The sequence below is a fragment of the Camelus dromedarius genome, chromosome 8 (genome assembly GCF_036321535.1).
Source record: "Camelus dromedarius isolate mCamDro1 chromosome 8, mCamDro1.pat, whole genome shotgun sequence".
NCBI lineage: Eukaryota > Metazoa > Chordata > Mammalia > Artiodactyla > Camelidae > Camelus > Camelus dromedarius.
This window is the reverse complement of record NC_087443.1, coordinates 53,183,733-53,206,249: the sequence shown is the minus strand read 5'-3', so window position 1 is coordinate 53,206,249 and position 22,517 is coordinate 53,183,733. Positions and strand designations below refer to the sequence as shown.

General features: G+C 45.4%; 1 protein-coding gene across 4 annotated transcripts in view; it reads left to right on the top strand.

Moving 5' to 3' along the window:
• The first annotated feature begins 2,114 nt into the window (after positions 1 to 2,114).
• MYOF (myoferlin) overlaps positions 2,115 to 22,517 on the top strand; it is a 148,149-nt gene continuing 127,746 nt past the window's right edge. For 3 of the 4 annotated variants that reach the window (XM_031461393.2, XM_031461392.2, XM_010974292.3), the window contains exon 1: positions 2,115 to 2,431. In XM_031461393.2, coding sequence (XP_031317253.2) covers positions 2,344 to 2,431 — 88 coding nt within the window. In that variant the 5' untranslated portion in view covers positions 2,115 to 2,343. The remainder of the gene's footprint in view (positions 2,432 to 22,517) is intronic. The other variant, XM_031461391.2, reaches the window with a different exon arrangement.

Sequence of the window (22,517 nt, the reverse complement as noted above, 5' to 3'; positions counted from 1 at the left end):
ATTCATATTCTGTGAATATGTGTATGCATATGTATACACAAGGTATAAATACATATGTATATAAAGTTAATAATGTATAAGATAACTTATATAATCATATAAGGGTCATAATCAAGCAAATCTAAACTATTTGGGGGATAAAAACTATAAAGAAAAGCACAGAAATTATTACCATAAAAATCAGGGTAGTGGCTACCTGGGGACCGGGAGAGTCGGGGAAGGAGGTGGGTGTGTTACATATGAGACATGAGAGTGGCTTCTGGCATACTGGTTACGTTCCCTGTCTTGACCTGGATGTTTGTTTGTTAAACTGTCACATTTATGTTGTATGCATTTTTCTGTAAATGTATTTCACACAAAAATAAAATAAATAAATAAATAGAATACTCAATGACAATCATTAAATCGGGTAAGGGGAGGGACCACAATGGTAGGTTGAAGGACCACTGAAATAAAAAATAAAAACCAGCCAAAAAATAAACATAATGTTGCCTATATTCCACTAAAACATAGACTGTATTTATACCCGTGTGTCCGCTAAATACAACATGGGGATCATTGGTTCTTTAGTGTAAGCCACTGAGAACCTCACTGAGACAGAAGAATTCTTGTAGGTAAACCATGCTTTTTCAAGGCACTTGAAGTGTTTGCTTACACATGGGTCTTCCTGGTTGTGTGTTCAAAAGCAAAGGAAGCCCTATGTTTTTTCACCATTAGTTTTGGTCTTTTCTTCTGAAATGCAGAGACATCCTGATTTAAACCCAACTGGCATTAACAGAAATGCTATGAATAAGCATGAACAGCTGATGGTGGATGTGTGGGATTTACTGTGTCTTTTTTGCCAGGCCCCACACTAAGACCTTGATCTTAACGCCAGTAAGATGAGACGAGGTAAATGCAGAAGAGAGAGGTGTAGAAACCTGTAAGGTGACATAGCTCACAAGTGATGCAGCTGGGACCCACACTCAGGTCTGGGTGACTCCTACCCCCAGGGCACCTCTGCTGATCTTAATCACCAGGCCAGGCCACCTAACACTCTCCAGGTGGTCGATCCTTTCCTTGACCAAACTTTAGTCAAGCTCCTGAACTTTCTCCTAGACCGATCTGTGTACTTCCCTGTAGAATTTAGTTTTAGCAAAAACCTTGCTGAGTCAGTCTAACTAGAACTCCCCTCCCTCCGCATGTAATCACTCTCTACATCTTTTGGGGTTCCTCGTCCTCCACCACCACCCAGGTGATGTCTCGTCACCCTGAGCTATGTTCAGTAAGAATCCTGTTAGGTCAGTTGAGCCAGAATCCCCTTTTCCCCCCGATGTTTCCTCCTGGTCATTTCCATCCTCTGACCCTCAACCTGCTCCTTAGTTATAAAGTCTCCCTTGCCCATCCCCTATTCAGAGTTGAGCCATCTCTTTCCACTGCAAGGTTCTACTGCAGTGGTCCCTCAGCCTATCATTGTGGTCCCTCTCCTTACCCGATTTAATGATTGTCACTGAATACCTTTTTTTTCTTTAACAAAGGAAAGGAAGATGCTGAGGTTTACATCTTGAAAGAGTTGACAGACACCTTCTCCGTTTTCACTGAAGACAGGTATCAGCTTTTGATGGACCAGGAAAACTTAGGTCCCCAGCTCTCACCTCTTAAGGATTTTTAAAGAAGTCCTATGCTGAATCCTTTTGTAAAGAATCAGCCCCCACTACACCAATTCTGTAAGTCCCTGTTAACCGCCTCCAGATTGGGCTTGCTTGAAATAAACTCATTTATTTCTCTGCCATACAATAGGGGGCACCCTTTAACTGATGAAAAAAAAGAAAATTGTTCTCTAAACTGTTGCTGAGTGGGTGTGTTCAACAGCAGGAGAGAAGAAACAGCAAAAGTAAAATTGAAAAATAAAATGACGCAGTGAAGTTTTAAAACGCCACAAAGTTCAGAAGAGAATAGGTGGGGTGACAGAAAACCAATTAACAGGGCTTCACGAATTGTTGCTTTTAGCGGAAGCGTCTCAGTGGTCTCCTGACCTGTCCACACTTATTGGCTCCAAATCCTTTTCCGTTTCATTTGTCGCCCACAATTACTTTTAGTTGCGATTTTGTCCTTTTCACCTCCACATTTCCCGAATTCTTAATTGAATGCCTGCGGCCGCGCGGAGGCTCTGCGTTTGGATATCAGTTTACACGTAACCTTCAGTACATAACCCGTCAGAGACCCACCCATCGCCTCTCCGCCTTCCCTCTCCGCTGGGGAAGTCGTCCCGCGCCTTCCCTCCCGAGCGCTGCGATCCGGACCTCCGGCGCCCATGACTTCTTCACTTCGCTGCTGAAACTTGCGTTCTGCCCATTGGGAGCCATGCTTCGAGTAATTGTGGAATCTGCCAGCAATATCCCTAAAACGAAATTTGGGAAACCGGATCCTATTGTTTCTGTTATTTTTAAGGGTAAGGAGAAGTTTTCCTTTTTCCCTCTACCCCTGTTTTGGAATGTAAGTTCCTTGAGTCCCGTTCTTTGAAAGTCTGCGTTTAGGCGACTGATAGAAGTCTCTGCGACTTCAGCTGGAGTTCATTACCTGTGCAGGTCAGCGGAGAAGACCGTTTCTGTGCAAGGCATTTAATTTTCCCCAGGTATCTGAGGCTCAATGAGTGACCTGATGTTTTAACTGTAATAATGTGATTTCTATAAGCCGTTGGAGGGAAAGATGTATTTGCATTCTCCACATTTCAAGTATCAAAAAGTCTGTGTTGGTTCAGAGTAAGAATTTCAGCAGTCTTCTATGCATTTTTATTGCCTCTGCCTGTGAGAAATGGGGAAAGGAGAAAAAAGCACAATTGAATTGTTGGAAGTATCCTTACTCCATAAAACAGCCCCCTGCTGCTTTTATTGTCACTGGGCTTCTGGGAGGTGGAGTAAAATTATTCTGGCTTGTTTTCACGTTATCTTGTGCCTCTTTGTAATTGTTCTTCACTCCAAAGTTGGAGTGTTTTTTGTACTTTCCGTAGCTTGTAAATTGCGCATAGAGATCTCTGAACAATGCAAGTCTGCAGTTTGGGCATCTGGTTTAGACTTGCTCATTGGCCTTCAGCAATCTCTCTGGATGTCAGTTTCCTTTTCTGCAAAACGGGTGCGGGGGGGGGGGGTTTAGACAAAACCATCTTTTAAAGTTCTATTGTCATTCATGGAGGGGGACAGGAGAGGTTGGTGTGATGGCGCCTTCCCAGGCATTGTAGGTGATGCCAGTTTTGGCTGGCACGGTGTGTCTCAATCTGAATTTAGTAGCTTTATCATTTTATGTTTGTCCAAGGTCATTGGTAAGTTTGCCAGCTCACTTCCTGGCAGAAGGGAAGAGAGAGCATGAGAGGAGAGGGCAGAAAAAGTGGGATCTGTGATGGGTGGGTGGTTCCTGACCACACCCCAGCACATTTCTCTCTTCCTCCAGGAACCTGACAACTTCTCCTTTCCACTGAGTAACCTGTCCCTTTCTCTTTTATCTCTAGTCCTCTTCTCAAATCTCTCCCTAGAAAATGAGCAGGAAAATGCAAGAAACGAAACCCCAAACTGCCAAATGGTTGTTTAGTTAAAAAAAAAAAAGATTTGGGGAACAGAAGTTGGATTCTTAAAGGACAATGTAGTTTGAGAATCTGGTTAGTGAGTATCATGTAGTCATGTTATTATCAGAGTTTATTTGTGTATATTCTTTTTAAAACTCTCTCTTTTTAATTTTTTTAAAATTTATTTTTATTGGGGTAACACTGGTTTATAATGTGTAAATTTCATGTGTACATTATATTTCTACTACTGTATACACTGCAGCGTGCTCACCACCAGAAATTTAGTTTCCATCCTTCACCACACAGTTGACCCCCTTAACCCATTTTGCTTTCCTCCTTACCCCTTCCCCTCTGGTAACCACTACTCTGTTCTCTGTATTTGTATGTTTATTTTTGTTTGTTTATTTGTTTTTTATATTCCACATATGAGTGAAACTGTATGGTATTTGCCTTTCTCTGCCTGACTCATTTCACTTAGCATAATGCTCTAAAGGTCCATCCATACCGTCACAATGGTAAGATTTCATCTTTTTTGAAATGGCTGAGTAGTAATCCATTGCATATATATATATATTTCCATCTTATTTATCCATTCATCCATTGATGGACATTTAGGTAGTTTCCATGTCTTGGCTATCGTAAATAATGTTGTGCTGAACATAGGGGTGCCTATATCTTTTTGAATTAGTGTTTTTATAGTCTTTGGATAAATACCAAAAGTGGGATAGCTGGGTTATGTAGTAGTTCTACTATTAATTTTTTGAGGACTCTCTAGACTTTTCCATAGTGGTAGCACCAGTTTACATTACCACCAACCCACCAATAGTGTATGAAGGTCCCCTTTTCTCCACATTCTCACCAACACTTGCTATTTCTTGCCTCTTTGATTATAGCCGTTCTGACAGGTGTGAGGTGATATCTCACTGTGGTTCTGAGAAACTTTTTTTTTTTTTTTCTTGAAGCAGCTACATAATAGGGACATAACATGAATAGTTGGTATCCTTCACCCTGGACACGTAAAGACATGTAAAAATGTGTTGGCCACAGTCTGATGATGTCATTATTTGAGGCAATCATACAGATTATAAAGGAATTAGAGTGTAAAACTTCCTGAAATCTGACTTGTTATTTGTCTGGAGTGTACATGCACTGGTCAAAAATTTTAAATGACTAAAAGTGTATCTGTCTAAGGCTATGAACATAAACACTCAATTGAAAGTGGAAAACTTCAGTTAAAGTGGGCAAATATGGGCTATCTAAACCATTACATTTACTAGATTATTTAACTTTAGTCTCTTTTCCAGTCTCCTTTGGTTGTATAAATTGAGCAGCAAAGTCTGACAAGCAACCTAACAGAAGAAACAACTCAGCTCAGAATAGGAACATCTGGACTCAGGCTAATATTGACAAAACAGAGGATGAACCAGATTTAACCACTCGGGTCTCAAATTTCTCAGCTGTGGAACGATGGGAACTGATCTCCTAGAGATTTCTTCTAGCTCTAAGGTTCTCTAATTTTACAGTTCCACGTATTGAATACCTGCTCTCAGCACGGTGAAGAAGCCATTGCCTCAGACACGAAAGCGGATATAGTAATGAGTATGGCATTTTTCTTGCTTTTGATCTATTTCAGTGGTTTGAAACACCAGTGATGGCAAACCCTTTCCAAGTGTGCCTTCCAATATTGAGCACCGGGTAGAATTAAGTAACATTAAGTTCTGACAGAACTGAGGTTACTGACACCATGCTGTGTCCATCAGAGGGAAAGGAGCAAAGTCAGATGCGCTTCATGGGGAGGAGTGGGGGACTGTGGGGAGACTAAGATGTAAAAAGCCCTAAAGAAGGACCAAGGCAGCACCAAAGAAAGCCCCTGTGTTTACTGAGATGTGTACAATTTTGCCTCCTGAGCACATAAAACAGCAAGGTTGGGGCAATAAGCAACACTTTAGGGTGGTGGGAAGAATGGCCTCACAATGGACGTGTTAATGGTGATGCCTGTATGGATGCTGTGAGGCCCCCTGTTAGAATGCAGTCGGGAATGTGCTGCTCTGACAACCCGCTGGTTCAGAGTTGACCTCAGTCTCTTGTGTTCAGTCCCCTTCTGAGGCTGACTGCCTAACTCCTCAGGACTTCATATGAATAGGAAGATTTGGGGTTACTGGAGTCCCTGTGGTGTAGATGTCGTGACATTTAGAAGTGCAGAAGCAGATGAGGAAAACCACAAAGCTCATTTGATTTTCTATATTCCTAGGGTGCACCAGGTTCTGTGAACCAACTCTGAACCTTCAATATCAGAGTGCTTGCAGGCCAGTGGTGGCCATTCTCTCTCGAGTTTCACGTAGACAGACAAGGCTCAGACTGAATCTAGCTGAGATTAGATTAGACAGACTTCTGGGGCTCCTCTCAACTCTTTAAGACTTATTTGATTCCCCCAAACAGAACAGAGTTTTAAAACACAAATTAAATAATATTTCAAATTTTTGAATTACAAAATGTATGCATGTAGAAACAAAACAACCTAACAATCCAGAAGGGATTACACAACTAAAAAGTGAAAATTCTCATCATCTTCCTCCTATTCTTTCTCCCTACTCTTGCTACCTAGGGTAATTACTCTGAGCAGTTTGCCTTGAATCTTTCCCAATTTTTTACCAAAGACGTGTAAATTGTTACAACTGCTCTGTTAGCAGCTGGGCTGCAGTGGACATCCTTCTGGTGCATATCTTTGTGAATGTGTGCATTTCTGAAGGACAGATTCCCTGCTCTGTGTGTGTGTGAGAACGTGTGTTTCTTGTCTTTTTAAAGACGGTTTTGCAGAATATTGCCATTGACTTCCATTTGTCTCATCTATTTCCAATGTGAAATCTCTTGAAAAGATTGAGGAAATTTTCTTGCACACTTTTGTGTTGTACTTTTACACTGTGGCAACACTGTGTTCATATGAAACATCTGACCCCTAAGGAGCATCACTGTTGCAACTTTAAGAGTTTTCTCATTCCTCCCTATGATGTTCATTCCATTAGAATTTCCCCTCACTTCTGGGCTTTGCCTTGTCGAATGGCCACTGCTATAGTCCAGATGGCCACCAAAGAATTGTCATGTAATGATCCCCCCCCCCCCCAGATACCTGTTATTTCATTTGGACATGCTTTTGGAGTGGAATCTTAGATATTTCTACAACCTCCCCCACCTCCCTCCAAATAAGACCCTCTGAGAGTCTTTTTTTTTTTTCCTCTTTTGAAAAACGGGCCCCTAACGGTTTATCTGAAAGGGAAAAGATCTGTGAGATCCCCAAAGGCTGTGATTTATGCAATAGAGACTTTTCTGACTATTTTTAGCAAAAACTCCTTTGCTATTTGAAATTTTTTTAAGTTAAATTTAAAAAATAACATTTTAAATAAGAATAAAAGCTATAAAATTCCATTTAAGAATGATTAAATGTGATGGGAAAAAGATCCAGTGGATCTCATTTGCTATCATCTGTGAAGGCATCTGTGAGTGACCACACGGTGAGTTGGTTTACCCAGACTGCACAGTAGGACCAGTTGACAAGATTCCCACCAGCTCAAACTGAAAATTAGCTTGCATGTTGGCACTGCCACAGAACTATCGTATTGTTTTTACAAAATACTCTGGAAGGCAAAAGTGTTTAATTTACTGAGTCATTCCCATCACTTCCGGGAGAACAGGGTTTGGAGACTCACCACCTGAGGAAAGTGGCCCCACCCTATTGAAGCATGGGAACCCTCAAAGGTACACTTCACAAAGGCACATTTTATAGGCTCTCAATTATTTACAAAGCCAATATTGCCTTTTAAAAATGAATCAGTGTGGCTTGTATTCCTTCTCCCCAACATATCTTACATGCATGCCCTCAAGTCGTGTCCAGGGGTGCTGGTCTTTGTCTGATTTAGGTTTATTGGTAAATTTCTCCATATGCATGGAATTTGGCTGTGCTAAGAAGGTATGGGGTTTTTATAACCTCTGCAACACTTAGCACATAACTGATGTTGAATATATGTTTTAAATGTTGACCCTGGAATCAACGAGATGGCAGGAGATTTGAAACATCTTAGTGCAATAAAGTCAGATTCTCGGTCCTGATAGGGACCATGGGAATAGCACAAAAAGGTCGGTGTGGGGGAAGGGGGTGGAGGTAGGGGGACGCAGCTAGCTCAGTGGTAGAATGCATACTTAGCATGCATGAGGTCATCTGTTTAATCCTCAATACCTCCATTATAAACAAACAAACCTAATTACCCTCCCAACAAACAAACAAACAAAAGGCCAGCGAGTTACAATCCTCTGTGGTGAGGTTGAGAAAAGAGTCATCTGGTGTGATTAGAGATTGCACTTGACTTATATCAGTGGGGAGTGACTAGGCAGCACTGTGGACAGATTAGTACTCGTCAGGTAGACTAATTAGAGGGTTTGCTAGTTGAGGCAAATGCTTTCCAGGGCAGAGGGAGCTTGTTCCAGGGCTAGAAAGAGAAGGAAGAAACTAAGATGAAAGATACTAAGGGAGCAGCGTGATTGAATTAAATTAATAAGTAAATCATGCTGGGCAGGCTCATCGGGCCAGGCTTCCTCACGCTCTTCTGTGAAATGGGAGGGCAGGCTGCTTTCCTCCTGATGGGAATTAGCCTGTGCGTGCCTGCAGGGCCGGGTGCAGTGGCTGTGCAAGAGGCCAAACTGAGGCCACTAGCTACCTTAGAGTGGAGACGGAGACCCTAAGAGGGAGGAGACACAAAAATAGAAGTGATAACAAAAGACACTATTTTCCCAAAAGTCAAATGCAGAGCATTTCTTCAACCAGGGCGAGCTGTGGTCTCACCCTCATAAGGTCCTTCTCTCCCACCCTGGTTGTCCCACCTGAGGGGCAAGGTGTCAGTCAGCAGTTGTTTAATTGCAACAAACTCAAGCTTGCTTAAGTAAAGTGTGGGGTGTCCCCCCCCCCCCAAAAGTTTGAAATTCCCCAGAATGTAATCACGGGCCTAACACCTAACAGGAGCCAGACTCGTGTCGGGCAGGGAGGCGTTTGCTCTCCCTCCGCCGGCGACTGTGGGCCTCAGCCCCCCGCTCCTCCCGGTCCAAGCATCCATTTCCTCCCTGCACACTGGCTGCCTCAGTGGGGACTCTACCTCCCGCTCCCTGGCAGTTAGCAGCTTGCATGGGGCTCTGGATTACGGAACAGGTGCCTTGGAGCCTGACTCCACATCTGCTACAGCATCAGTGTCTCTTTAATCGGGAAGCTTGAGAGGAAGAATCCAATTGGTTCAGTTTTGGTCAGGTGCTCACCCCTGGTCCAATCAGCTGTGCCAAGGGGATACGGCAGCCCCGGACGGCCAAGGCGGGGATCCCAGATGCGTCCGCTACACGAGGTAAGCTTCTGAGGGCGGAGAACATGAATCCCCCCAGCCTACCTCCCTCCAGTTTGGGGCTTAGACCTGCTTCTTCCCATCTTTAAGCTGTAATCTGACCCAACCCCCGCCCCCTCCCTTACGGAGCCCCCTTCTTTCTGTAAGTAATGCAGTGCGTGGAAAGGGATGAGCTTTGGAATGAGCAGAGCTTGTTTCACTCCTGACTTGATCACTAGGAGCTCAAGCTTTGGGGGCAACTCTATTACTGAGCCTTTGTCTCCTCATCTATAAAATGGGGGAGAATTATATGTACCTCAAAGGGATATTGTAAGGACCAACGGTGATAAAAGAATCTAAAAACATTATCATAGTGCCTGGTATGTAGTAGTTATATGGCAAATGCTCTTTTCCTCCTCCTTTTTATGCCCCACTCCTTCCCCACTGCTGGGGAGACATTCAGAACCCTGCGGGATGTTGGAGGGGTGGCCCAGGCTTAGATGAATAAATGTGATGCCCTTCAGCTGTGGCACACAAGCAGCTTGATGGACATCTGATTCATCTGTGGGAGCATGTCAGCTTCTCAACTAGGCACATAGCATGTTCTTTGCTAATTTAAAAAATTGTGTTCAGATATACATAGCATAAAATTTACCATTTTAACCATTTTTAAGTGTACAGTTTAGTGGCATTAAGTAACTTTACATTGTTTACTTTTTCATCTTTCCAAACTAAAACTTTGTGCCCATTAAATAATAATTTCCCACTCCCCTCAACCCCTGGCAACTATCATTCCACTTTCTGGCTCTATGAATTTGATTACTCGAAGTACCTCATATCAGTGGAGTCAGGTAATACTTTTCCTTTTGTGACTGGCTTTTGTGATTGGCACGGTGTCTTCAAGGTTCATCTGTGTTGTAGTATGTGTCAGAATTCCCTTCCTTTTTATAATATTCCATTGCGTGTCTACACCACCTCTTGTTTATCCATTCTTATCTGTCGATGGACTCTTGAGTTGCTTCTGCCTTTTTGGCTGTTGTGAATCATGCTGTGAACATGGGTGTACAAGTACTGTTTGAGTCACCGCTTTCAACTCTTTCAGGTTTATGCCTAGAAGTAGAATTGCTGGATCATTTGGTAATTCTGTGTTTAATTTTTTGAGATACCACCATACTGTTTTCCATCGTGGCTACACAGTGCAAACGGTTCTAATTTCTCCACTTCTTCACCACCACTTAATGTTTTCTGTGTTTATTGTTCATTTATGTGTTTGGGGATAATAGTCATCTTAATAGGTATGAACAGTAGATTCTTAGCAATTCTCTGCTGACTTGGATTTTCAGCTCACGCTTGCCTTATTAACTCAATTTGAGAATCACTGCAGTAATTCTGCTGCAGTGGCCAGCAAGGAGGCAGCCCTCCTGTGACTGGACGCCTGCCTGGCAGGGACCCAGCAGCAGCCTGAGAGCCTGATGTCCTCTTGGCCAATGGAGCCCTGGCCTCGTAAGATCTGCATCGCCAAGGTCGTGCTCGGAGCCTGAAGACCTGGTACTGCAGGGGAAATAGCTGAAGGCAAATGGGAAATAGCCTTGGTACCCTGAAGTTCCAGGTCTCCCAGTTGGCCTGGGCTTCTCAGGTCAAGGCTGCAACCAGAGGTCACCCAGCAGCACATCCTGGGAGATCAGAGTAGCCCTAGATCAGGTGCCCCGTAATTCTCTCCCCTAACATCCTATACTCCTTCATGGCACCTACTGGAACATGTAGCTATGTATTTGCTGGGTTATTTGATTTCTATCTGCCTCCTTCGTCAGGCAGTAAGCTTCATGAGGGCAGGGACCATGTCTCTTTCTCCAGCACCTACCTTAATGCCTGGCAGATAGTAAATGACCAATAAGTGTTACTGAATGAATGATTCTGACTCCTTTCTTCATTCATTGAGTTCAAGGTCTCTCAGGCCAGGGGGATCATAGGACCAAATGGGACCAGATCCATAAACTACAAAACTGATCTTGAGTGTTTGGGACTTCAGGGTTTCCACATGCTGACTGGGACTCATTAGGCTGCATCTCCAAGGAAGCCGGAAGCCAGGGGAGCCCCAGCCCATCTCTGATCTCGGCATTAGGACTTTGGTCTAATTTAGGGTGAGAAACCTCTCTGAACTTCAGTTTTCCTAGCTGTGAAGTGGGTATAAGACCTACCTTTGAAGGTTGTAAAAGTCAAATGAGACGATGTATTTTTAAGGTGCCTGGAGTAAAAATAGATGTTTATCCCCACCTCGCCTCTTGAAGCCTGGCGCTCTTTGCACATTGCAAAGTGAAAAATTAGTAGGCTGGGCTAGGGAACAAAGAAATAAGAAATTGGCAAATCGAATGAGGACAGTTGTTGCAGGACCTGTATGCTCTCCTTGTAGAAGGTGAAGCTACAAACCTAGAAAAGAAGTCTACATGGGGTTCATATTTTGTCCAAAAATACTAGTTAATTTGGTGAGGATAAAACAGATCATTTTACTATTTTTTAACTTCATTCGGCAGTCATTTGTGTGCCTGCTGTGTGCTCAATTATTTAGAGCAGATACGTCCAGTAGAACTTTCTTTGATGATTGTGGTGTTCAAGACCTGCCCTGTCTCATATGTTAGCCACTAGCCACGTGTGGATAACTTGATGAATTGAGTTGTATCATTTAAGTTAATTTAACTTAAATACGCATGGACACATGAGGTTATTGACGACTGTACTGGACAGCACAGAGAGCAGGAGAATAGCCAGAGTGGTAAGGGTCCACGATGCCCTCTCACTCACCGTTGCCCAGCATTTCTCTACCGCTGTTGTCTCATCGGTAGACTGGAGGGAATAAGAGCCCCTACCTCGGAGGGTCATTGCCAAGATTAGCATGAGTAAAACGAAAGCCCGCAGAAAGTGCTTTAAGTGTTTGCTGCTGCTCAGGCCTTCCAGAGATGCTGGCCTGGTGAGTCACAACCTCATACGATACCACCACCATTTACTAAATTCTCACACTGTTCACATCTGTGCGTATTATCTGATTTAACCCTCATGTTATTTTTAGGAAGTTGGTATTCTTATGATCTTTATTTTACCCAGGAGGAAACTGAGGCAGAGACAGGTCAGGGTTCAACTCAGGGCTGTCTGATTCCAGAGCCTCCGCGTGTCTTCCTGGAGGTCATCATGGCTACAGAGATAAAACACATCTGCCTAAAGCAACCAAGTCAGTTATGGACACTTCCTCCCCACTCTGAACGGAATGAGTTGTTGAGTGTGCTGGGGTCACCTGGGCCCAGTCTGAAAGAGGAAGAATGGGCACCAAGAACAAAGGAACTTTTTTAAAAAAAAAGAAGAAAAACAAACCCCAGCCTTCCTGGGGTGAGTTTCCATGGGGTAATGAAAGCCTTTAGTGCTGTGACTCAGAAGCTCAGAGTTGACATAGCTTAGCAGTGAATCAGTTCCCCTGATAATCAAGTGGGAGCCGTTTTAGGAGTGGAGACTACAACTCTTAGTTGTTAAATGTAAAGTATTAAAAAACCTGATACTTGAGTGGCAGGATAAGACTCCCTTTCACCTCACCTTAGTTTTTTGGTTTATTATGTTCATCATCTTTTCATCCCAATGGCACTGCTTATAAATTAAAAACAAAAACCAGACTTTCCCTTATCTTTCTTTCATTACTAAGAGATTAAAAATGTCCTTTTTGTTTATCTCTCTTCACTGTTGGAATTCCCTGCCTGGACTGTCCCTGTCTCTCCCCCTCCTCTCTGTAGCTGCTGTTTCTTCCTACTGCTCCCTCAAGCATGAACTCATTCAACAAACATTGGCTGAGAGTGTACTTGGCCGGGTCATGGGCTCAGCACCGCAAGTCAGGTGGGGAACAAGCCAGTCGTGGCCCCTGCCCGCGTGCGGCGTGTAGTATAGCTGTCGATCCGGTGAGGGATCAGTGAATTCCGAGTTAAATGAGGTTAAACTCCTGGAAAGGAAGCATTATTCTTTGTGGATTATAGTGATGACGCGCACTTTCTAGCTATTAAGCATGGCACTAAGTGCTTCGTATATATTCATTCATTTAATTCTCAGCAAAAAAAATGAAGTCCCTCATTTTATAGCTGAAGAGGCCAGTCTTGGGGAGGGTGGGTTGCCAAAGCAGGTTCCAGGTGGAGCTGGAATACACACGCCCACAGCCGAGGCTGTAACACCCCTGTGTCATGAGGCTGGGTCTCGGCACTACCTGCGTCCCACCCACCGTGGGGTAATTAGTGCACCTGGGTTCAGGGCTCAGCTCCCGAAGGCTGACAATCCAGGCTCTGGGTCTGTGGGCAAATTCAGCCCTGAGGGCTTCTGGCCAGACCAGTGCCAGGGCCTGGGGCAGTGGTGCTTTTGATCCAGACTTCAGAGACCCTGTGTGGTCCTCTAGATGCTCTCTGGTTTGTCCCAGTGTGCTGGACACGTTACAGTGCCCCCCCATGTGTGACAGGGCTTGAGGAAGGGGCCTCCTCCCAGGGCTCCTACAGTGTAGAAGGCCCTTTCCTGGGCTGGATGGCCTTTGTTCACAACTCTCGCAGGTGTCCAGGGCATGTACTGTTTATACTCATTTTGCAGATGAGGTGACTGAGTCTCAGAGAGGACAAGAGTGCCTAAAGCTGGGTGACCAGGGAGAGACAAGGACTAGAACCCCAGTCCTGAGACGTTTTTTGCCCCATGCTTCTTCCTGTCTGCCCGGCTTTCCTGGTGCTTAGCATCTCTCTTGCGTTAAATCTACACTCCATCCCCTCCCATGGACAAACTGCTGTCCACAGACACTCCTAGCTGTCCCTCGTACCTGTAGCCACGGCCCCTCCTAGCTTGCTCCAGAGCCCAGAGGCCAAAGCCATTCTCAGCATAGGAAGGAGGGCTGAGCACAGGGGTTCAAAACTGCTGGCAATGGCAAAAATCCCATTTAAAAAGATTGTTAATGTTAGGACACCAGGATCTGCAGCTGAGAGTAATTCAGCTAACATTGTTGCCTAGGAGGGGTAGGATGGAGTTATCAAGATTTCTACTGTGCTTCGTACCTATTTCCAGAGTTCTTTTCTGGGACTGTTTTCTCTTGAGACTAGTTCTTGGAGTCAGGAGGGCAAAGGAACTAGACCCTCTGCACGTTGTCGGATGGAGGCTGTTTCTGATTCTAATTCTAATCCCACGCACAGGGGTGTCCCCTATGTCCCAGCACTTAAACACCCTCTCCTTTGATCCTCATCGCAGCCCTGCGAGGTTGGCTTTTTCACCCCCTTTTTCCAGGACATCGAAGCCTTAAGGGACTCTTTTGAAACTCTAGGAACCGCTTATCTCCTCAGTCTGGGTCCCAAGTGAATCTGCCAAGCACCAGCCTTAATGTAACCGAGCAGGACCCTTGGGGGCCTTCCTGGGGCAGACCCCTCCCTGTAATCCTCTGCTGTAGCTCCTCTCTGAGGTACCCAGATAATGGTACCTCATGAGTCTTTCATGAGTTTTTCAGATGCTAAAAAACCACCACCACATGGAAGAAATTAACTACTTGATGGTCATGAGCACGTAGCCCCTAGACCTACTGGCGCCTGATTGATCACCGTCAACCAATCAGAGAATCATGCACAGCTGATCACAAACCCTGGGCTGCCCCTCCCTCAGCTGGCCTTAAACAAAAAACAAAACCCAGCTGAAACCCTTAAGGGAGTTCAGGGGTTCTGGACATGAGCCACACGTTCTGCTTGCTCATCCCTGCAGTAAACCTCTTTCTGCCCCAAACTCCGATGTTTCGGTTTGTTTGGCCTCACTGTGCGTTGGGCACACATTCAGTAACATTAATTCAGCTTCTAGCATATTACGTTTCAGAAACATACCAGCTGGAGGCATGAGAGGTTAAGAGTCTCAGGAGCCAGAAGACCTGCATTGAGATTCTGGCTTTGTTTCTTCCTAGCAGGTGAGCCTGGACAAACTACTTAATTTTATTGTGCTATTGTGCTTAAATAAGGTTAGTAATAGCAACAGGTAACGTACAAAGTCCTTAGAAGAGTGCCTGGCATATTATGATCCCAAATTTGGTAGCTGTTATTCCTGGGTATTAGGTCCCCATATTTATTAATGAAGGAATCTCGGTATAGTAAGTGGGAATAAGTGCCCAAGGTCCCCCGCCGGTGAGTGTGAGATGTGGCAGGTCGCCCGGCACCCTCAGCTGGAGGCGGTGGTGAGGGGCACAGGTTTGGAAAGGAGGTGGGCTTGGGGCTGAAGCACAGCTCCGCCACTTACTAGCTCTGCGATCTTGGCAAGTCAGTTAACATCCCTGAACCTCAGCTTCCTCATCTGCAGAACGGGAACTCTGGTACCTCCCTTGTAAGGATTAGATATGAATGTGTTTAAAGTACCCGGCACAGGGTGGATGCTCACACACAAATAAATGAAGAAAATAAAGAGGCACGTGGTTCAGTTCTCCACCAGGGCAGCCGATCCAGGTGCCTGGCCCACTGGGGCTGCCTCTACCTGTAACCTGGGTAGTTGGCAGAGCTGGAATATGACCACACCCCAGGGTCAGCATTTAGGAAGTAGATTCTGTGTGGGCCGTTTAGATCGACTGGGCTTCACCACAGCTCCCTTGAGGGTTTGGTTTTTTTTTTTTTTTTTAGGGTTTGGTTTTGATTCAAGAGTGTGTGTGTCTGAAAGGGCAGCTCCTGAGGCCACTGGGGCACAGGCGGGTGCCGAAAGCAGAGCAGTAACTCAGCCTGCCTTTTTGTCTGGGCCTTCCTTTTATCAGCGATATCAGTGAGTGTTTCAGAAATGGACAAAACAGCCTTGCTTTGTGTCACGGTTGCCATTTGGCCAAAACACCTTTCCCCTGGAACTCGTTTGACAACATCTCCTGGAGCAAGAGGGCAGCCAGGGTTGGGAAGCAAAAAGTCAGAGATAACTCCTTCAGCCAGGTCGACCTGGATGGGCCATATGTCCTCGTGCTCCCCCGGGTCCCTGCAAGACCTGAGGGCGGAGGAGTCTCCTGTTGGCCTTTCCCGGAGCCTTCTCTGCCTCCCTGTTCCTGTGGAAGTTCTTTCAGGTGCCGGTAGCTGCCAGGCTGACTGCCAGGGAGGAGCAGGCACTACCCACATGCCAGCTGCCTCGGGCAGGTCTTGGAGTTCTGGAATGGAGCCATGTGAGTGAGAGACCTGCTCCACCAGGGCTGTGCCCAGCACCACTGGGCACTTCCTTTAGTCACTGGGGTCCTGTTCACAGCTTGGGAAACCCCCTGGGGTCCACCAGGGGTGCTGCTCAGGTGCTGTAAGAAGAGATAATATGATCTCTTCTGTTGGTTTAGGGTTTACTGTATACTAGGCCCTGTGCTGAGCACTTTGTATTCATTCTCTTACCTAATTATTCAAGCAACTTTAGTAACAATGCTTATATGAGCTTATGAAGTCCTGTTCACTCAAATCATGGATTAATCACTTCGGGGGGAAGTAGCAGTAGTAATAAAATACAGTCCCAGTCTTGAAGGAGTCACTGGTCTTAATCTTCCAATTTTGGAAATTGCTCTGTGTCTCTGCTCCACCACTCACTAGCTATATGACCTCTGGTAAGTTACTTACCCCCTCTGTGTCTTGGTTTCTTCTTCTGCCGCTGGAGATGAAAATAATAGAATTGACCTCTTAGGGTTGTGGTGAAGATTAAATGAGACAGTCCATGGGAAGCACTGGGACCAGTGACTAGTTGAGAGTGCTTAATAACTGTTAGCCACGTGCGGAAGGGCTTCAGAGAGATCTGTGACATTTTAGGCTGGATAGTGGATGACTTTGTATGTCTGTGAATGTTTCTCAAAACAAAGGCGGCATAACTCAGCACCCAGAGAAGATGCAGAAAAATTTCTGAACAGGAGGTTGAGTTTAGATGCATGGATGATCCACTTTGTTTAACAAAGAGCTGAAACTTTGTAAATATAGCACCTGTACTTCACCTGGGGCCATTTAAGTAAGACACAGCAATCTAACCAGTCAGGTCTTAGGGGGACTTCATAAGGCACATGTTCTACTGGACCTGGAAGAAAACTAAGAGATCATCTAGTCTAAATTCACCAGTCTCCACAAGGACTCTGAGCTCGGTGGCTGAGCTTTATGTCCCCCTGATGATAATAGCTCAGAGAAACAGAGAGTTCACTGATTTGAAAGTCCATTCGGAAGAGCTGGACCAACACCTATCTTCTCCTTGCAGGATTGTTAAGATCAGTGAGGTGGTGTGCCTTTGGAAATATTTAAAGTGTGTTACCATACTAGATGTTACTACTTCCAGAGCACCTGGTATTAGTGGTTGGTTCAGTTTCTCTAGAACCAATAGGATATATGTATATATACATGGAGAGACAGAGACAGAGATGGGAAGAGGGCTCATGCAGTTGTAGAGGGTGGCAAGTCTGAAATCTATAGGGCAGACCAGCAGGCTGGAGATGTGGGCAGGATTTCTGGTACAGTCTTGAGTAGAATTCCTTCTTCTCCAGGAAACCTCAGTTTTTTCCTCTTAAGGCCTTCAACTGCTTGGATGAGGCCCACACACTTTACGGGGAGTAATCTGTTTTACTTCAAGACAGTCGATTGTAAATGGTAATCACATCTATAAAATACCCTCACAGCAACATCTAGACTAGTGTTGGCCCAAACAACTGGCACCATAGCCTAGACAAGTTGACACAGAATTAACCATCACCTTGGTCCTCTCAGCACAGATGTACCAATCCAGTCTTAGAAGTCATGGTGTCCCTCTTGCCTGTTCAGTAAGAATTTAGCATGCTGTTTGGTAGGTGAAAAGCAAAGGAAATTGTCCCATGACAAGAGGGCGCGGTGGGTTGGCAAGGAGTGCTTGTTCAGTTCTCAGGAAACCTTACTGGGAGGTTGGCATGCAGGTTAATTACTGCAGAGGTGACCTTCACAGAACTGAGAGGGAAGCAGGTGTAGGTAATCAAAAAACAGGAAATATCCCAAAGAATGCCTTGAGTCGTGGCCCAGAGTGTATTCTGCATTTGAATCAGTTTTATACTCTGGGTTGAAAGTATTTAACACTCATCTTCATAACATTAGAGGTGGGGCTCGGGGGAGGAAGGGGTTGTGGAGAGGGGAAGGAGTTTCCTGTAATTTAATCTGATGTTTAGCACCTGCAACTGAAACCTGTTTTTTTTTTTTTTAAAAGAGGCGGAATTGAATAATTGAATAATCTGAAAGTGCAACTCTGTAGCTGCTGATAAGACACGAATTTATGTACATTTTTTTGGCTGACATGTTTATGTGTGAGAACAGGGTTTCAATAAAATGTAACATGTACACATTTTGATAAAAATCAGAGCCTCCTTCTTGGAAGGGATTGAGCTGGGTTTCTCCAGAGGTAGGAACTAATGCCAACTTCTTAATCTTTACTTATTAGCTAGGGACAGAGGAGGGTAGAGTCTGGACTAGTCCTGAATTAGAAGGTTTCTTCCTAGCTCTGTGATCTTGGGCAAGTTCTCTAACCATTCTGGGCTTGGTTTGCTTATCTACAAATTGAGGATATTAACAGTGCCTACGTCGTAGGCTTGCTGGAAGAATTAAACGAAATGACGTATGCAGAAGATTTAGCGCATGCCTGAAGTGAGCGCCCCCTAGAGGGTAGCGCCATTAGCATCAGCATTCTGCGCAAGTCCCAGGCTGGGCAGGAAGTTCCACTTGAATAGTCCCACCAGGTCTGTGGTCAACGCCCGGCATCTGCTGGGACTCATCCCCTCTGCTTTGTTGTCAACACACAGCTGAACCATGTGTTCAGGAACATGGCTTAGGAGAATCATTGAGCAACTTGGTTTTCTCGGCGGATAATGAATTCCTAAAGTTATAATGTCCAGTTTCTAACACCTTCCTTCTTAAGTAGCTTGTATCAGCTACATGAAGCTTTGCCTGGGCTTCACGATGTGACCATGACCTTCCCACACATCCTTGTTGCCTTGATCCTGTGGTTCCAGCTCACTGGACTGTGCAGTATCCCCAGACATGACCTGTTCTCTCTTCCTCTGTGGCTGACCACCCCCACACTGTTGCCCCCATCTAGAGTGACCTTTTCTTCTCAGTTCCACATTTTCCATTCCTTCCATCCACAGCTGGGTCTCTGCTTTTCTCTGCGAGGCCTGTAGTTCGCCAGCCTAAAGTCACCTCCCCTTCCTCTGAATTTGCATTTTCATCTGTTACCCCTCTGAAGCCTTCTTTTTACATCAGTCATCGTGGCCACATCTGCCTCCTTGCAGGACCAATGATGGCAGGAACCCTGTCTTGGGTATCTTTGTATCTCCCGTTGAACAGTGACCAGTTCAATGCTTGGCAACTGATATTTCAAAAACATTTGTTGGATGGAGGAATCAGGAAGTTGACTGATGTTGTGGAAGAACTCACTTGGTGGATCATTTCCATGGGCTGATCTACAAAGGGATCCCTTGGCATGATCTGGTCAGTCATCATTCCCATTATTCCCCCTCCTGTGGGAGGGGACTCCAAGATAAAAATAAAGCAGGAAAGAGCATGGAAGGGGAGGCTTCTTGTACTTGGTGAAAAAATGCAGAAAGATTTGTTTGGTCCTCTATTCGATAGCCCATAAACTACACTGATGGAACGTTTTAAGACCAGAAACTATCTTACACTCTTTTTTTCCCCCAGTTGCTAGCGCATAGGAGGTGCTTAATATATGTTTGAGAATGACTGAATGAACAAGGGCCCCTTTACACACTTTTCAACTGCTGACTCCAGAACAATCCTGTCCCTACTGGGGGAGGGAGGCTCAGTAGTACCAGCTCAGCCTCGAGAGAGCCTGACAGCGTATCTTCTCATTCTCTGATTCCCAGGTCAGTAACCAGGCTTGGGACTCAATTCAAGTGAGCAAGTGCTGGCTCTTTCCACAGCCTTCCTGGAGCCCTTGTTTCTGCCTTAGCTCCCTGCCTGGAATCTTAGGGACTTGGAGGAGACTGGAATTTTGCTCCACTACCGTCCTGCAGTACTCCCAGTCCTAGCCCATGCCTTGTGCCCAATTTCTAGAAATTATTTGCTTCCTTCTTCTTGCTTTATCTATTTGCTGGGACCTCGTGCAATTGTCCATCTTCTCTCTTGAAGTCCTGCCGTGGTCTCAGGGTCCAGATTCACTCCTTCCTGACTCAGTTCTCCACCCCCTTCTCCCACCTCCCCCACCCCAAGCCCTGGTGATGGCAGCAAGGGTGGCGGTGAGCTGCAGGGAGATTAATGGGACCCTTTCATGCTTATCAAAGGCAGGAATTTCTAACCTTGTCAAGGTCACTAACTCAGTTGAGAATCCAATGAGAGCAATAAACTCTCTCCCTAGAAGAACCGCCAGATGAAATATTTTGTGTCTTGGAGCGTATATAGTCTTAGACACTTTCAGGATACCCTGAAACCTGACCTTGGGCTTTTCCTATGACCATTGCTCGAGATACCAAGCCCATCACACATACTATATTTATGCAGCTTCTTTATTCAGCATTTCTTGTGGCTTCCAACGAGGCACTGGTGTGGTAGCAAACACAGTCAGGTTTTGGAGCCAGGGAGATATAGGTGAGATTCCTTATTAGCTTGGTGACCTTAGACAAATTAACCAGCTTCTCTCAATTCCTTGTTTGTAAAATGGGGGTGAGAATGTTTACCTTACAGGGTTGTCATGAGGATTTAGAGACTCTGCCGCAGAATGCACAGCCTGGCACCTGTAGGTGGTTATTTAGAGGGACCAGCTGCAGTTGTGGATAGAAGCAATTTTGTCCAGTTCCAGCCATTTCAACATCCTTCACAGGGCTCCTCTTTTTCTCCCACACTTTCTAGTAGTGTTACCAGGAAGGAAAATTGGGCGGCTTCTGTCAGATGAGGGGGTGAGTGAGTGGGGTCAACATGGAAGTGTGGGAGGGGAAATCTGGACTGCTTCTAGGTGACATCAGAATCAGATCCAGGGAGAAGCTCTGTAGGCTGCAAAGACCAGCGTCATAACTCACCAGGATAGGTCCAGGCATGAGCCGATGAGTAGGGTTGTGGTGGAGTTTAAAAAGGGAAGCCAGTTTGGCTCTGGGAGGCGGCTCAAGTGGAAAAGTTAATGCTTAGCAGAGTGAGGGTGATGACTCACAGCTTTGCTAGGCTGAGGTCTTGGAAGAATGAGGTGGCTGGTCCCGCAGCTGGCCATGTGCAGGGAAGCTCAGCAATGTGACATTCCGCTGGACAAAACCCACGACCTCCTACATTCCACAGCAGAAGAGAGGGAGCTGAGGAGTAGTTCAAAGCATGGCCACTAACTTCAGACTGCCTGGGCTCAAAGCCTAGCCCTGCCCCACTTACTAACTGAGTGACTCTGAATATGTCACTTGACTTTTCAGTTTCCTTAGCTTTGGAAAGGGGATGGAAATAATTATACATACTCCCTAGGGTTTTTAAGGAGATTAGATGGTATGAGATAATGGAAAAAATATACATATTGATCTGTCCCCCAGCCCAGCCCCAGTCCTTTTTCCTGGCACAGAGATCCTGAGACCCTTGTCATTTCCTAGGTGATAAGAGTACCAGCAGCATCTCTTGTTCTATTTGCCTTGCCCTGTCCCTGTCACCGGGCTCCTAAAATCCTTCTGATTCCTGTGGGATAAGAGCACTAAGAGCATCTTTTGTTCTAATGAAGTGGCTCTGGGTGGGCTCCTGGCCGGGGGTTGGTCACCAGAAAGACCAAACCATGATTGAAAGCTTGATGTTTTCATCCCCACCCCCTAATTCTCTAGAGTGAGGAGAGGGACTGGAAATGGAGTTAATAATTGATCATGCCCACATGATGAAGTCTCCATAAAAATCCCCCAAGTATGGGGTTGGAGGCCTTCCAGGTGGGTGAACACATTCCTGTACCAGGAGGGTGACACACCCCAGCTCCATGGAGATGGAAGCTCCTGGGCTCAAGACCCTCCCAGATCCCACCCTGTGTATCTCTTCATCTGGCTATTCATCTGCATCCTTTATCATATCTTTAATAAATTGGTGAATGGAAGTAACTGTTTTCCTGAATTCTGTGAGCTGTTCTAGCAAACTCATTGAATGCAAGGAGTGGGTCATGGGAACTTCAGATCTATAGCCAATTGGTCAGAAGCACAGGTGACAACCTGGACTTGCTACTGGTGTCTGAAGTGGGGGTTGGGGGGAGTCTTGTGGGACTGCACCCTTCAACTGTGGGATCAGATGCTAACTCCAGGTAGGTAGTGTCAGAATTGAGTTAAGTTGTAGAACACCCAGCAGGTGTTGTGGAAAGTTGCCTGGTGGGGGAACATTCCCTGCCCAAGGTGGATATGTTGGTGTCACAGTGCTGTTGAGCGTTCGGTGTGATAGTAAAGGAGACAAAACAAAACAGGTTGTTCCCCCCGCCCCCCCCCCCCCGAAAATAGATGAGCTAAGACTTATAAAGCATTTTGTACTCAAACATTAGCTTTTGTTTTGTTAAGTATCTGGGGACTTGGGACTCAATAGAAGCCCCTGCTCCTCGGACTTTGCTCCAGGGAAACTTTAAGCACTAGCTGGATAAACATTTACTCATCCGGGTGGGTGTGCTGTTCAGTCTCAGGCCCAAAGAAAGAAGACCTTGTATCT